Source organism: Mirounga angustirostris, unplaced genomic scaffold, assembly GCF_029215605.1.
Source record: "Mirounga angustirostris isolate CCGP_5_RB_7025 unplaced genomic scaffold, mMirAng1.0.hap1 SCAF_4, whole genome shotgun sequence".
NCBI lineage: Eukaryota > Metazoa > Chordata > Mammalia > Carnivora > Phocidae > Mirounga > Mirounga angustirostris.
Window position 1 is genome coordinate 14,484,423 of NW_026991712.1, and position 13,131 is coordinate 14,497,553.

Below are 13,131 nucleotides of genomic sequence, written 5' to 3' on the forward strand. Positions count from 1 at the left end.
CTACACCTGCAGAGTCAGGGCCAGTGCCTTGTCAGGTAGAAATGTCAGTTCTCGATTATTCCCCACTGCTCTGGACAGGAAGACTGTGAGAGTGACTCACTGGCATTCAACACAGCTTGTTTTTATTGAGTGTCTCCTCCAAGGAGGTGTGTGGGATGTGACACTTGGGTCACAGCCGGGCTGGGGGGATGAAGCGACAGTGTGGCTGAGAATTCCAATCCAGTGAACACGTCTCCAGTGAGTGGCTGCCCTTGGGGATGGGGCCTTCATGGGCTTCTTCCTCTGTCCGCCAGGCTCCATTTGTGCGGAATGCCTTCCTTCCCACAGCCTGGCCTTCTACCGGACCTGCTTCCTCTCCCATCCCTTCCAGTCCATTTTCCAAGGGCAGCCAGCTTGAGGACCTTCAAACCTCAAAGCTTCCCACCTTTTAAGTAGAGACAAACACAGTCTTTAAGATTTGGCAAATACTTGAGTTTTGCTGCTCTTACTGGGCTCCAGAGTTAAAGCCAAGAACACAGTAGACAAAGTCCTTTCTCTTACAGCATTTATATGTTGATAGGAGGAGGCAAGTGGCAAATAAGTCGATCAAGTCAAAGGACCTGTGAGATCGTCCCACTTGTCAGCTGAGAAAAGTCACCTGGCCTCTCTAAACTTAACAGAATAATAGAATCAAGAGCTCACTGGTAGTTGTCATTATTGATCTAGAGTTGTGTCACCCTCAGGAGTCCAACACTCCTGATGGTAGACATTTTGGAATTCACTTGTGTCCACATGCCTTGAAACTTTCCCTAGGCACCCTCTACTTCCCCTTCCTTCGGGACATGTCATACTGTCCTAAGAAGTCTACTTATTCTCTGTCTCTTCCACTACCCTGAGCCCCATGGGGACATGAATACCTATAAAACCTAGCATGCTGCCTGTTGAATTTGTAGAATGAATGTGTGGTGTATGAGACAAGTAGGTACCTAGTACGTCTTCAAGAAATAGGTTTTGAATCAAGCTCTCTAGAAAAGACATTTTAAATACAGGAATTAAATAATAATACCAGATGGTATAGGATCAAGTGCTGAATTATATATAATCAAGTGATACAATGTGTAGTATAGAACTTGAATGGCAGAGGGGCGCCTGGGTGGCTCAGTCACTGGGCGTCTGCCTTCGGCTCAGGTCATGATCCCAGGGTCCTGGGATCGAGCCCCGCATCGGGCTCCCTGCTCCACAGGAAGCCTGCTTCTCCCTCTCCCACTCCCCCTGCTTGTGTTCCCTCTCTCTCTGTGTCTCTGTCAAATAAATAAAATCTTTAAAAAAAAAAAAAAAAAGAACTTGAATGGCAGAGATGGCCAACACAGAGGTTCCCCAGGCCAGCCAAGGAACTAGGGTAGTTGAGGTAGGCAGGATGGGATGGGGGCCAGCTGGAGAGTACATCTCATCTCCAAGGCAACGATCGCTTAGTTCTAGCTTTTTGTTGCCGTCATGGAATGTGGGCCTGATGGGCTCACATTGCTAGCTTTTTCAAATAAAGTTGGAAATCTAAACATGAGATTTCTCAAGTCTCCAGATTGTTGACAGCTAATTTAACTTTAAATTCATTAAACAATTATTTGAGATGAGCAAAGAATGTTTGAGAGCACTTATATAACCTCTGACCAAGAGCCCCGGGTGATGGGATGGAGGTTGGGCCCTAATCAGCAATCAGTGGAAGAAGCTACACAGGAGGCAGGCTATCAATATGGCCAAGAATTCTGCTAAAGCCTCCATCAAGCACTTATTGAGCACTTACTAACTACCAAGCATTGGGATATAAAAATGACTCAGAACCTGTTTCCTCTAAGACTTTCTATTTGCTCAACTCAAGAAATGTTGTTGAGCCACGATCACCATGTACCTGAACACAGCTCCTCAAGACAAGGGGACAGGCACCTAGACAACTAGGTGTTGTTTCCTACTCATTAGATCTTTGTCCCAGAGTGCTGGAAGCAAACTGTCCTACCTCTGTGTCCTTCTATGCATTCTCCCATCCCCAGCCAACCTACCCAGTACCAGCTGGGGCAAAGCGGCCTACCGCTGCTGACCCTGGCAGAGGTTTCTCAGGCTAACAGACATGGGATGACTTGCCATTGCCTCTGTAAGCCTAACTCATCCCTGTAAAATGGGTACCTCCATGAGCTCACATGGTGATGACACAAAGTGTTCACATAACAGCAACACCTCAGAGCACATGCCTGAGGCTGTGTGGAAAATATTTTAATTTAATCTGCACAGCAGGCACACAGAAGTCTCTTTCTGGCCTAACTTAGACTGTGATGTTGGACTTGCTGAAGGACTAACTTCCATCACAGCCCTGCCAATATTGATTGTTCGGGCTCAAAAGTACCTAAGTAGATTGATTTTTTTTTTTTTCTCTCTCTCTCTCAAACTAAAAAGGATCCCAGTAGTGTTAGTATATTCCTGTTTCCACTGGTTGGTATGCATACTGAATAAATAATGGTGTTACCTGGAAAAATTTAGGTGAAAGAAACAGTGATGGAAAACAGGGTAGAAGAGGTCTTAAGTTGCATTCTTGATTCCACTACGAATCAGTCTGGTGTTCCAGTGAATGCCTAAGCTTGTCGATCAACAGCACTCCACCCCCACTCCAATCTATTATTTTTTTAAAAGACAAAGAACACTTTGGTAACCTGCATCTTAGGTAGGGAACAAAACAAAAGGAAAAACAAAACACACACGCAAATACAAAAAACAAAAAGCAAAATCAACATGGGGGGAGCAAGTGTCTTCTTGTGGTGGAGGTTAATAGGCAATAGTACTCCTCTCCTGTCACTTCTTTCTGTAAGTCAGCAAGAAGGAAATACATCCACCAGGGGCCTCTGCTCATTTGTTCTTCATTTAAGGACAATTAGACAATTCCTACATCCCCTATCCCCAAGGAAAACAACGAGAGCAAATGCTTTCTCTAACTACCGCATGACCTGGTAACTCTCGAAATAACGGAGGTTACGAAATCTACCTTGTGCTAACTTCCAGGGACATGCAATAAAATAGAGCACAGGGCTTGGAAGCAAGCCAGAACTAAGTCTTCGTTCTCTTTTATACTGTTTCCTTTCTGTGAACTTCTTTCCCAACCGTGAAGTTTCACAGCATTCATTCTAGAAATAAACTGAGAAGCTTCTCGAGCTGTCCAAGTAAAAAAATTCTTTTCTGTGACCTTTGGCAAGAAATACATTCTAGGAAAGAAAAGGAAGAAGCAAACGTCTGTTTACTACCTAAGGACTATTCCTTTCTCTCCAGGTCTCTGGGCAAGAAGAGGCGAAGGGGAAACGCCAACACCAAAGCTCTTATTCCCTCTCTCATCTCTACACTGGCAGGTGGCGTTTGCCTTCCAATTTCTCTTTAAAGCCGTCAGCTCGGAAAAATACGAAGTGAGCAAGCAGCGAAGACCCCCACATCAGGCCCTTGCTCTAAGAAGGCAAGCGGGATTCCCAGTGGCCCACAGAGACACCAGCGTTCAGTGTCACCAGCCCTCGGGTTGATCACTTACCAGCTGGATTTAAACCCGCTCCGACGCGGTGGCGTGGCTTGGGCGGAGCCCCGTGGCCCGGGTGGGCGGGGCGGGGGCGGGGATCCCGGAGGCTCTGCGCCGTGTGGGAAAGACCTGGGCTCCGGGAGCAAGCGTCTGTCTCTTTAAATGCTAGGGGCTGCGCTCCCGCCCGGGGGAGCCCGGAGCCGGATCTACAATCCCGTCCCTCCCGCTCCGGCGCTTGTTGCTCGCCGGGTCCGAGCGGGAGCTGCCGCCGCCGGGCACCGAGGCTGCTTCCTTCTCCGCCTTCTCGCGCCCCACCTCCCCCGAGAGCAGGTTGAGGGGGAGCCGCAGCCCCAGCAGGAGGGAGGGGTGCGGTGTAAACAGGCATCGCTCCCCACCTTCAAGTCTTGGGGCGCTACGTAGCCGCGGGGGCAAGACATGCGTCGCTCCCCCCTGCCCAGCCTCGCTGCCACCGGCGCCTGGAGAGGAGCGATTGCGGATCCCACACCTGCAAACTCACCTTAGAAGTCTCAAGGTGCGGCTGGGGCAGAGGGGCCAATTCCCCAAGGCCTCCACCTCTCTGCGGGTAAGTTTTCGCAGGTAACCCGAACGTAAGGGCGGGTGAGCGCGCGGGGGAGGGGCGGGCGAGACGTGGGGAGAAAGCGCCGCAGGTGAGCCACGTAGGGTGGCTCACCTGCGCGGGCCGGGCTGCGGGATCCTCGCCGGTTTCCCCGAGGTTGGAGGCTTGGGAGCCGTCTCAGGGGCTAAGTTAGGGCCCTGGGGTAAAGGGAGGGTTAAGAAAAGGGGGGTTGGAGTAAAGTTTCTCTTCTTTACCTCCTGCCTGGGCTTGGCAGGTAGGGCGCCGGCGGAAGCGGTTAGAGCTGCTGATGCAATGGGCGTTTGCCCGGGCGAGGTGAAGTGCTGGGGGCGGGGTAGAGCTCGAGTTGCCCGGCCTCCTGCGACCGTGACCCTGGAGGTGGAGATCGGAGCTTCCCCGTAAAATGGCTCCAGGTGCTCGGCCCCCAGGCCTTCTTCCTCCTCTTAAGAAATCGTCCTTTTCTTGGAGGGGTTCCTACATGGCTTTCTTGCTTTCCGCTCCCAACAGGTGGTCTCCGCCCCTGTCCGGGGACCCGTGCCAATGACCCTAGTGGTGGTTTCGCTTTCTCCCCTCTCGGCTGTGTGAACGTGTATCCGCAGCGTGATGGGTAACCAGGTGGAGAAACTGACCCACCTAAGTTACAAGGAAGTTCCCACGGCCGACCCGACCGGCGTGGACCGGGACGACGGGCCCCGCATCGGGGTCTCCTACATCTTCTCCAACGACGACGAGGACGTGGAGCCGCAGCCGCCGCCCCAGGGGCCGGATGGTGGCGGCGGCGACGGCTTGCCCGACGGCGGGGACGGGCCGCCGCTGCCGCCGCCGCAGCCCTACGACCCGAGGCTGCACGAGGTGGAGTGTTCGGTGTTCTACCGCGACGAGTGCATCTACCAGAAGAGCTTCGCGCCGGGCTCCGCGGCGCTGAGCACCTACACGCCCGAGAACCTGCTCAACAAGTGCAGGCCTGGCGACCTGGTGGAGTTTGTGTCGCAGGCGCAGTACCCGCACTGGGCTGTATACGTGGGCAACTTCCAGGTGGTGCACTTGCACCGGCTGGAGGTGAGCAACAGCTTCCTGACGGACGCGAGCCAGGGCCGGCGCGGCCGCGTGGTGAACGACCTGTACCGCTACAAGCCGCTGAGCCCGGGCGCGGTGGTGCGCAACGCGCTGGCACACGTGGGCGCCAAGGAGCGCGAGCTGAGCTGGCGCAACTCGGAGAGCTTCGCCGCCTGGTGCCGCTACGGCAAGCGCGAGTTCAAGATTGGCGGCGAGCTGCGCATCGGCAAACAGCCCTACCGGCTGCAGATCCAGCTCTCGGCGCAGCGCAGCCACACGCTCGAGTTCCAGAGCCTGGAGGACCTGATCATGGAGAAGCGGCGCAACGACCAGATCGGGCGCGCGGCGGTGCTGCAGGAGCTCGCCACGCACCTGCATCCCGCCGGGCCGGACGAGGGCGACAGCGACTCGGCGCGGACTACGCCGCCTCCCGGGCGCGCCCCTGCGCCGGCCCGGGAGGACGAGGCCCGCCAGGCGGTGGTGCACTGAGGGGCCCCCCGAGTGCGGAGTCTGGAGAGGGAGGCTTCCGCAGCGGCCGCCGCCGCCCCCTCCCTCCTCTCACTCCCTCCCTCCTCCAGCACCTTCCGGGCCCCATCTGCGCTCCAGGGCCATTTGGGAAAAAGGAGCGTTGGCGAAATAGCGCAGCCAGCTGTGGCTTGAGCGTGTTATCTTGGACGGAGGAGGAAGGGGGAGCAGGTAGGAGCACTGTGGCCGGGGGGCACTTCCTGCCCTCCCGTTGGATCAGTCTTCCTTTCCGAGGTGGGCCAAATGGTGGACTTGCTTGATACTCAATCCTTGCTGGACCCGGGTCCAAAATCGACCCTTCTTACGCACTCGGGGGTGGAGGAAAGTTCGGAGTACCAGTGCCTGCTATTGCGTCCTTCCTGCTTCCCCTCCTCCCCTGGGCTGGGGGGTGCCCTGTACTGAGGTCTGAGAGGGTTTGTGGGGGCGCCCAGCCAGCACGGAGAGCTGCAGATTTGCTACCCCCACCCCTGAGGGGGGCGTGTGGGAGTGTGGGATATGGGAAGCCGGGTGATTTACTTCGGGGGATTCCTGCGGTTTAAGGCTGGAGAGACCAGGCCCAGGTCTGGGAACAGCAGACCACAACCAAGCAGCTCCCCCGGGAAGTGTAATAAATAGTTGGGTAAACTTGGGCTGCACAACAAAGACTTTGCTACCGCCCCCTGCCCACCCCCACCGCCAAGTAATTCATCTTCTGGAGCTGACTTCCAGGAGAGTCCCCTGCTCCAGCCACCACGTCCCAGGTTCCGAGTAAATCATTGTCACAGGCCAGCTAGGAGAGGGATTCAATTATGATTCTCTCTTGCCGTCTTTGTTTCTAGCCTGCTTTTGTAGGCACTTGGAGCCGTGTTCTTACCAAAGGAAGGAAGCCCTCTGTGTCTCTGATCTAATTAAAACTGCCTGGCTGTGTTCATCTGCAGGTCCCATAGGGGGTTCGCCGGTGCCACCCCATAAAGTGTCCACTACAGAAGCAGTCAAATGGGGTTGCCCTCGCAGAAATTAGTTAATTTCCCACTCATCACCTAACCCCCTTCGTGGACAGTGAAGGTAACCTTTTGTAAACTGTAAGGCTTTGGTGTTTTTGTTTTTGGTTTTTTTTGCCTCCTCACTGCCCCATCCCCCTCACTCACTTCTGTTCTGCCGGTGATAAAATCTTAGGCTTGAGGTCTATTCGGTGATAAGGTGTTTTGCTAGCCACACCTGATGCAATTTAATCAAGAGGCAAAGTCTTGTTATATCGCAGCCTTCTCTTTGTTCCTTGGAGAACTCTCCCTCCCCCCTTTCAGTGCGGTTTCGCAATTAAGAGGGGTGACAGCCATCACAAACTAAATGCCACCTGGTGTAGTCAGCACTGAATCTGGTGACAGTCCTAGGGCACAGGTTGGTGGTTGTGAGATGTGTTGGCAGCAGGCTGGCCTGTACTCTTGGGTTCTGCTGCTGATCCTGTTTGCTGTACTGTGGGGCTTCTAGAAATTTTTACAGCCCATCTCCTGTATTCATGTGAGCACTTGGATGATGTGTGCCCTCGATTTCACAGTGCTGTTTTGCTGCAGATTGGTACTGCTAATGCCGTCCCAAAGTCGCATGAAGTTTTCCTTTCTCTTGGGTGTCATTTTAGATGACACCGAACAAGTCCTTTTCTGAACAAATTCTTAGAGTTGGAATGGAATCCTATTTGAGCGTTGTATAAAACCCAATCCTTGGGTTTTCTCCCTGGGGGTTTCTAACTCATGCAACAAGACTTGAAGGATTTCCTTGTATACTTTTTTCAAACTTGGAAGTTGATGCCATAATTTTTCAAAGCCTAGACTGTCGTAGCACCTCAATATGAATTTAATTTTAGGGGCACTTGCTGTGTTCCCTGTTCTCACAAGCATCACCAAGCAGGTTCAATCCCTTTGCTACAGAGGAACCACACTCAGCCATAGTCTGGGACTTTGGAGAGATGTCCGTCACCTGTGGGAAATGTAGATCTAGTTTTCATGTGTAATAATCTCTCAGCTTTGTGTTTATATTCTCTTGTTCATGGAAAAGCCAAGCAAGGTAAAAGATACTTAGGAGAGCCTCACACATCTAACAGATACGGGGTTTTTTTTGTTTTTATGCTTAACACGGTAGTTGAAAGACCAGTGTGCAGACAGCAAGAGGGGAGAACAGAACAGAACAGCACTGTCTAGCAGCTCTGGGCTGGCTAACCAGCTAGCTTTTCCACTCGCCTATCTCTGTGGGCCTCCTTTGCCCTCAGAAAGTGAATGTCATTGGTCCCACAGAGGGAGGTACACCAGTGACTGTTGTTACAAAGGAACTGCTTTCTGTGGGAAGTCTCCACCTGAAGGAAGAACTCTTAGAAAATCCACATCTGGGCGCCTGGGTGGCTCAGTTGGTTAAGCGACTGCCTTTGGCTCAGGTCATGATCCTGGAGTCCCTGGATCGAGTCCCACATCGGGCTCCCTGCTCGGCAGGGAGCCTGCTTCTCCCTCTGACCCTCCCGACCCTCCCCCCTCTCATGCTCTCTCTCTCTCAGTCTCTCTCTCTCAAATAAATAAATAAAATCTTTAAAAAAAAAAAAAGAAAAGAAAAGAAAATCCACATCTCTAGTAGTAGTCTGCCTCTAGACAAGAGGTTTTTTGAAAATGAACTAGAAGAGGAAATCCATCCACTCCAGAGACTGTTTTCCCATGTCATGCGAGCATTTTTACTGGCTACCAGAGGTGTGAAGTGCATAATACGAAGAATGATTCCATTGGAAGTTTTCTTAGGGCTCTCTGAGGCTCTGAAGCACCAACCAACCAATGGAGTCTCCAAGAAAGGGGCATTGTCCACGCAGGCCTTTCCTCAAGGCGGCAGTGTTGCAGATAAGTGAGTGCGCAATGTCCAGGCTATGGCTACATCTGGCACTTTAAAAATATATATATATTTAATGATTTTTGTTTCTCCTTGGGCATAAGACTGTAGAACTGTTTTGTACTGTGAATTATGTATGTTCTTTGAAAGAAATACTGATTCTAACGTTCTTCAGAAGCTGTGGCAGGGATAAGCAGGACCCCGGACTGGATCACATACTAAAAGCAATGAAGACAAATTCTATTTTCTTATTTGAGCAAATATTTTATTGAGACTGCTTATGTATGTCAGAGGAGCCCACAACATCAGCTACACAACTTTTTGTATCAAAAGAACTCGTGGTTTTTGTAGCTTTTATTCCACATGTAATTTAAAATGACTTTATAGCACTAAAATGCCTATAGCAGAAGACTTGACACCAGACCTTTAAGGAAATTTTTAGTTTTTATGAAAAATTACACTTCAGTGGTTCAACTTCTCGTGTCTTCCGTGCTTCTGGCCCTAGGAGCACCACTAGACAACACGACAACCACATGGAAACATATTTTTGGAAGCAAAACTTTAATTTTATACGACATACGCTATGGAGAGTGAAGGAAAATTAATGACTACTTGTTTTCTATTTTTTTTCTTAACAAAATGGAATCCACTGTGTCAAAGACTCTTGATATCATGTGATTGTCTAACCATTTTTTTAAAAAATACATTAGAATAAAATCTACGATCATGGTCAACAAATGGTTTTGTTTGGAAAGTTACATTTTTGTGAAAAAAAAATTTTTTTTTTAAATCATGGTAACTACAGACTTGACTGGTTTATTCAAATTTTCACTATGTTTTGTTAGCTATAATTCTTGTGACCCCTGGAGAATTACATTAACTAACACAGTAAATTCTGTGTATATTTTATTTCCTAGTGAATTGTGTAAACTGTATTTTTGTTGAAGAATGTATGTTAAATCAATGTTATGTTCTCATACTACTTCTTGAGAAGGAGGTTCCGATTTGAAATTGTATCATTTCCTTCAAAATGAAGGGCAGTGTTTAGTTAAATAAAAGATTGATGACATCTTTTGAACCACTTCCTCTCCACTGTCTTATTAAAATAAAATCAAGTCCTTTTGGAAAACGCTGTAAGGGTGTCCACTAAACCATCTATTAGTGTTAATTGAATTTATATTTTTTCCACTTGTATACCTCTTTCTGCTGTATGTGGTTTAAAAAATCAAGCTGCAGTTTTTCTGAGAATATTGGTATGTCTCATCTTTACATTGCTCAGTAAACATTTTGATGAATTCATTTAGTGACAAAGCCCTCCCTGCATTTGCTCTGCGAGAATTAATCACCCATTGCTCCTAGGCGCTCAGTGTTCCTGAAAAATGTCTCATAAACATAAATTTTCAGTGCACATTGATTTTCAGAATCAATGCAAACATTGCTGATCACCACACTCCCATATTGGAATCTACACTGGGGCGTTTTGGTATTAAAATCAGTTGCATCTTGGGTGATTGCAGTTTCAGACAAAGGGAGTGCACTCTCTGGGTAATTGAATTATAGGAAACGGACAAATGTGACCACTTGGTACTGTTGGCATCATAAGGGATGCAGATGCCAGCAGTCAGTAGAAGAGCAGGTGTGGCATCTGGCACTGGTGTGTGGGAGGCCCCCAGCACTCCTTTGGCTAGCACCTGAAGCCACTGCGCCAGTCCCGTGCGTGAGGTTCAAAAGCCCGGGCGTTGTCAACGGGCTCTTAGGGACACGAAGAACCGGGAATGCCGAAGGTGATAGGGAGCTCAGCAGCAGGGAGGCCATTTATCCCTAGAGTGGGAGTCCTTAATTTATGGTTCTCCTTGCACACGAAAGTGAAGGGAGGGGAGCCTTCTACAGAATGTGCCTTTATTCTTGGTTGATCTTGGTGTAGGCTGCTCTTCCAATTTCTGCTATGTGGACCGAGCTTGCTTAATGTAGGAAAATGACATGTTTGGAAGCATTTAAAAAGACTTCCAAAATGAACAGACCCGGAATACGTGCAGAAAGGCTTTTATTTCCTTTTACTGAATTAACTGGGGGAACTGCTTATTGAACAAATACAGCCATTTTATCTGCAGAGTAGATGCAAGAACGATTGGTGTGCATTTGCAATCACAACAAGATACTAGTAGGTATTAATGAAAGGGCCAGAGGATGCTGGACTCCAGCCTAGGTACTGGAACATAGAGATTACCAGCAATCTCCCTGCCCCAGAGTTTGTTTCTCGGGGGAAATCAATTTTACTCCTATGTATAGGACAGATTATAATAAAGGTGGCCCTGTAAAGTGCTGATGGTTGGTAGGTCTTCAAATAAAGCAGATGGGTGTAGGTTTAATTGGAGTACTCCCATTAGAGAATTCAGACCAAAATTCTGAAGGTACAGATGGTGGCAAAAAGGATGTTAACTAATATAACTAATATTCACGAAGTACTTAACTGGGAGGCTCCTAAATTCTCAGTGCCTAACATACAAAGGTAAACTAGATCTTTTCTGTCTTCAGTTTTAGTTTCTGTCTTCAGTGTCACTTCATCTCAAGGTGCTGTCATCTCTATGGTTTGAAGAGGGTGAGGCAGCAGTGGTTTTAGGATGGATAGAACAGGGGGAGCAAGTGAGTGACCCTGTCCTTCCCTCTCCCAGAACTCCATTGCCAGCCAGGTTATGAAGTAGAGTGTGAATTCAGGCCTTTGCCTGATACGATTGAGGCAAGTGGCACAGATCAGGCTGGATGGAAGCAGAGGGAAAACAGCCCAAGTGACGGCCTTCATGCCGTGGTCTTGGAGTCATGATTACAGAAGACGTTATTTCGTTCACTTGGCCAATACAGGCCACTGCTAGAATACAGACCTCGGTGCCTTGTCAGGGGTGGCCATCAGTGACTCAAAAGATGAGCTTTGCTGCATTTTGGGGGGGAAACTTGCACAACAATGTACTTCCAAGGTTTGATGACCTTGATAGTGCATTCATTTTAACCTCGTAACTGAGGATTCTCAGTGGTTAGGCTAAACCAACTAACCACTAAGTACAGGGTCTGAGCCAGGCACAAAGAACTGAGGAGTGGGTAAGTCTTGACAGTCGGACTCCCTGAGCTTCTCTACTCTGGGCTCCGTACTCTTAAGCTGGTAACCTTGGGAAAAGTTAAATACTTGCTTGGAAGTTTTATTTTATCTTCTGTACGATGTGACTTATGGACATAGGTCAAATTCACTCAACTCTCTGAATTTCAGTTGTACTTGAAAAATAGTATGTATATGATATTATAATCAGACTAAAATAATATCTACTTCAAATGGTTGTGAGCACAAAATGAAACAATGTACGTAAAGCCCAGATCAATAGCTATTATGATTGACTAGAGAAAATCTAGGATATTATAGGTATTCAAAAACCTTATTCAAAATGAAGTTTCTGTCTGGGACAGAGAGGTCTTCCCTTTAGTTAATGGAGTATTTCTTAACTACAAAAAACTGGTAAGATAAAGAGGTAACTCTAGTTAAAACTTCAGTCGTTTAGCCACTGCTAGTGGGTTTGAAATGTCTCTTGGGCTTTGATCTTTAGTAGATGAACCGTTTAACTTGTTTATAATATTTTATTCAACAAATATTGCCTAAGAACTTTTAAGGTACTAGGTGCTGGAGAGCCGAGGGGGGATTAGAAGTGCTAGATAATATTAACACTGATAAGGTCACCTTGCCCGCCCCCGCCCCCCCCCATCCAGTGTTAATTATCACAGTGGCCTTTCTGGACAGCTGCTGATAGCTTCATTTTATAGTTGAGGACATAGGTTTAGAGAAATGAAACCATTTGTCCCTGGTCACATAGCTAATAAGCCACAGCTTCTGGCCTGGACTAGGAATGCTGGTCTCCAAAGCCCCAGGCTAGGATCCCTCCACTGAAAGATCATCTGGCCCCTCCTACCCTTTGGCTGCCCTTCCCTTCTCCGTACCCAGGGAGAATACAGACAACCTTATTCTGCTCCAGCTTTTGTCATGCAGCATTATCTGAGAGGCGGGTAGATTTTCACTCTTGTTGCAACAACTCCAAAGGCAGTGACCCTAAAGGCAAGAAGAGGCAGAAAGAGGGGAAGCAACTCTCTGAGTAACAATAACAAGCCCTGGGTGAATGTTGACCATTTCCTAATTACCTCCACCCTTCCGTGGCTGAGCATTGTGATCATCCGTACTCCAACTGACCCTCTTCTGTCTGTGCTTTTGTGACTCCCTTTCCCCTTTCAGGCTGAGTTCAGGTCACAGGGTCCTACTTCAGATCTCGCTCCAGCCCCTGACTTGCTGTGTGACGTTGGGCAAGTTAGTAACTTCTTTAAGCCTCCTTGACTTACATAAAAATTGGGGCTATTAGGACTGTCTAATCCATAGGGCTGTTCGTTGGCTTCCATGAGATAATGTAAACCAAGTGCATCGTGGAGCACTTAGGTGTGCCGTGAGCGCCATATTGGCCCCGCTGCACATGGCGTGACTACAAATATGATATATGACCTTGAGCAAGTCCCTTTACCAACTAGGAGCCTGGGTCTACATTTCTGTGTGTGGAGTACCCGA

The 13,131-nt window shown here is 48.7% G+C and overlaps 1 protein-coding gene and 1 long non-coding RNA gene across 2 annotated transcripts; one reads left to right on the plus strand and one right to left on the minus strand.

Annotated features, from left to right (window-relative positions):
• Positions 1 to 37: 37 nt before the first annotated feature.
• Positions 38 to 3,506, minus strand: LOC135364062 (uncharacterized). Its single transcript, XR_010410510.1, has 3 exons — positions 3,264 to 3,506; positions 2,495 to 2,640; positions 38 to 424 (listed from the first exon to the last, which is right to left on the minus strand). It is a non-coding gene; the product is annotated as an uncharacterized LOC135364062 (long non-coding RNA).
• Positions 3,507 to 3,700: 194 nt separating this feature from the next.
• Positions 3,701 to 9,618, plus strand: LRATD2 (LRAT domain containing 2). Its single transcript, XM_045895888.3, has 2 exons — positions 3,701 to 4,106; positions 4,626 to 9,618. The coding sequence occupies exon 2, from the start codon at positions 4,722 to 4,724 to the stop codon at positions 5,661 to 5,663; it is 942 nt and encodes a 313-aa protein (XP_045751844.2). The 5' UTR covers positions 3,701 to 4,106; positions 4,626 to 4,721; the 3' UTR covers positions 5,664 to 9,618.
• Positions 9,619 to 13,131: the final 3,513 nt, after the last annotated feature.

Excerpts from the sequence above, each read along its gene's own strand:
- LRATD2 (XM_045895888.3), top strand. The coding sequence starts at position 4,722 with ATGGGTAACCAGGTGGAGAAACTGACCCACCTAAGTTACAAGGAAGTT.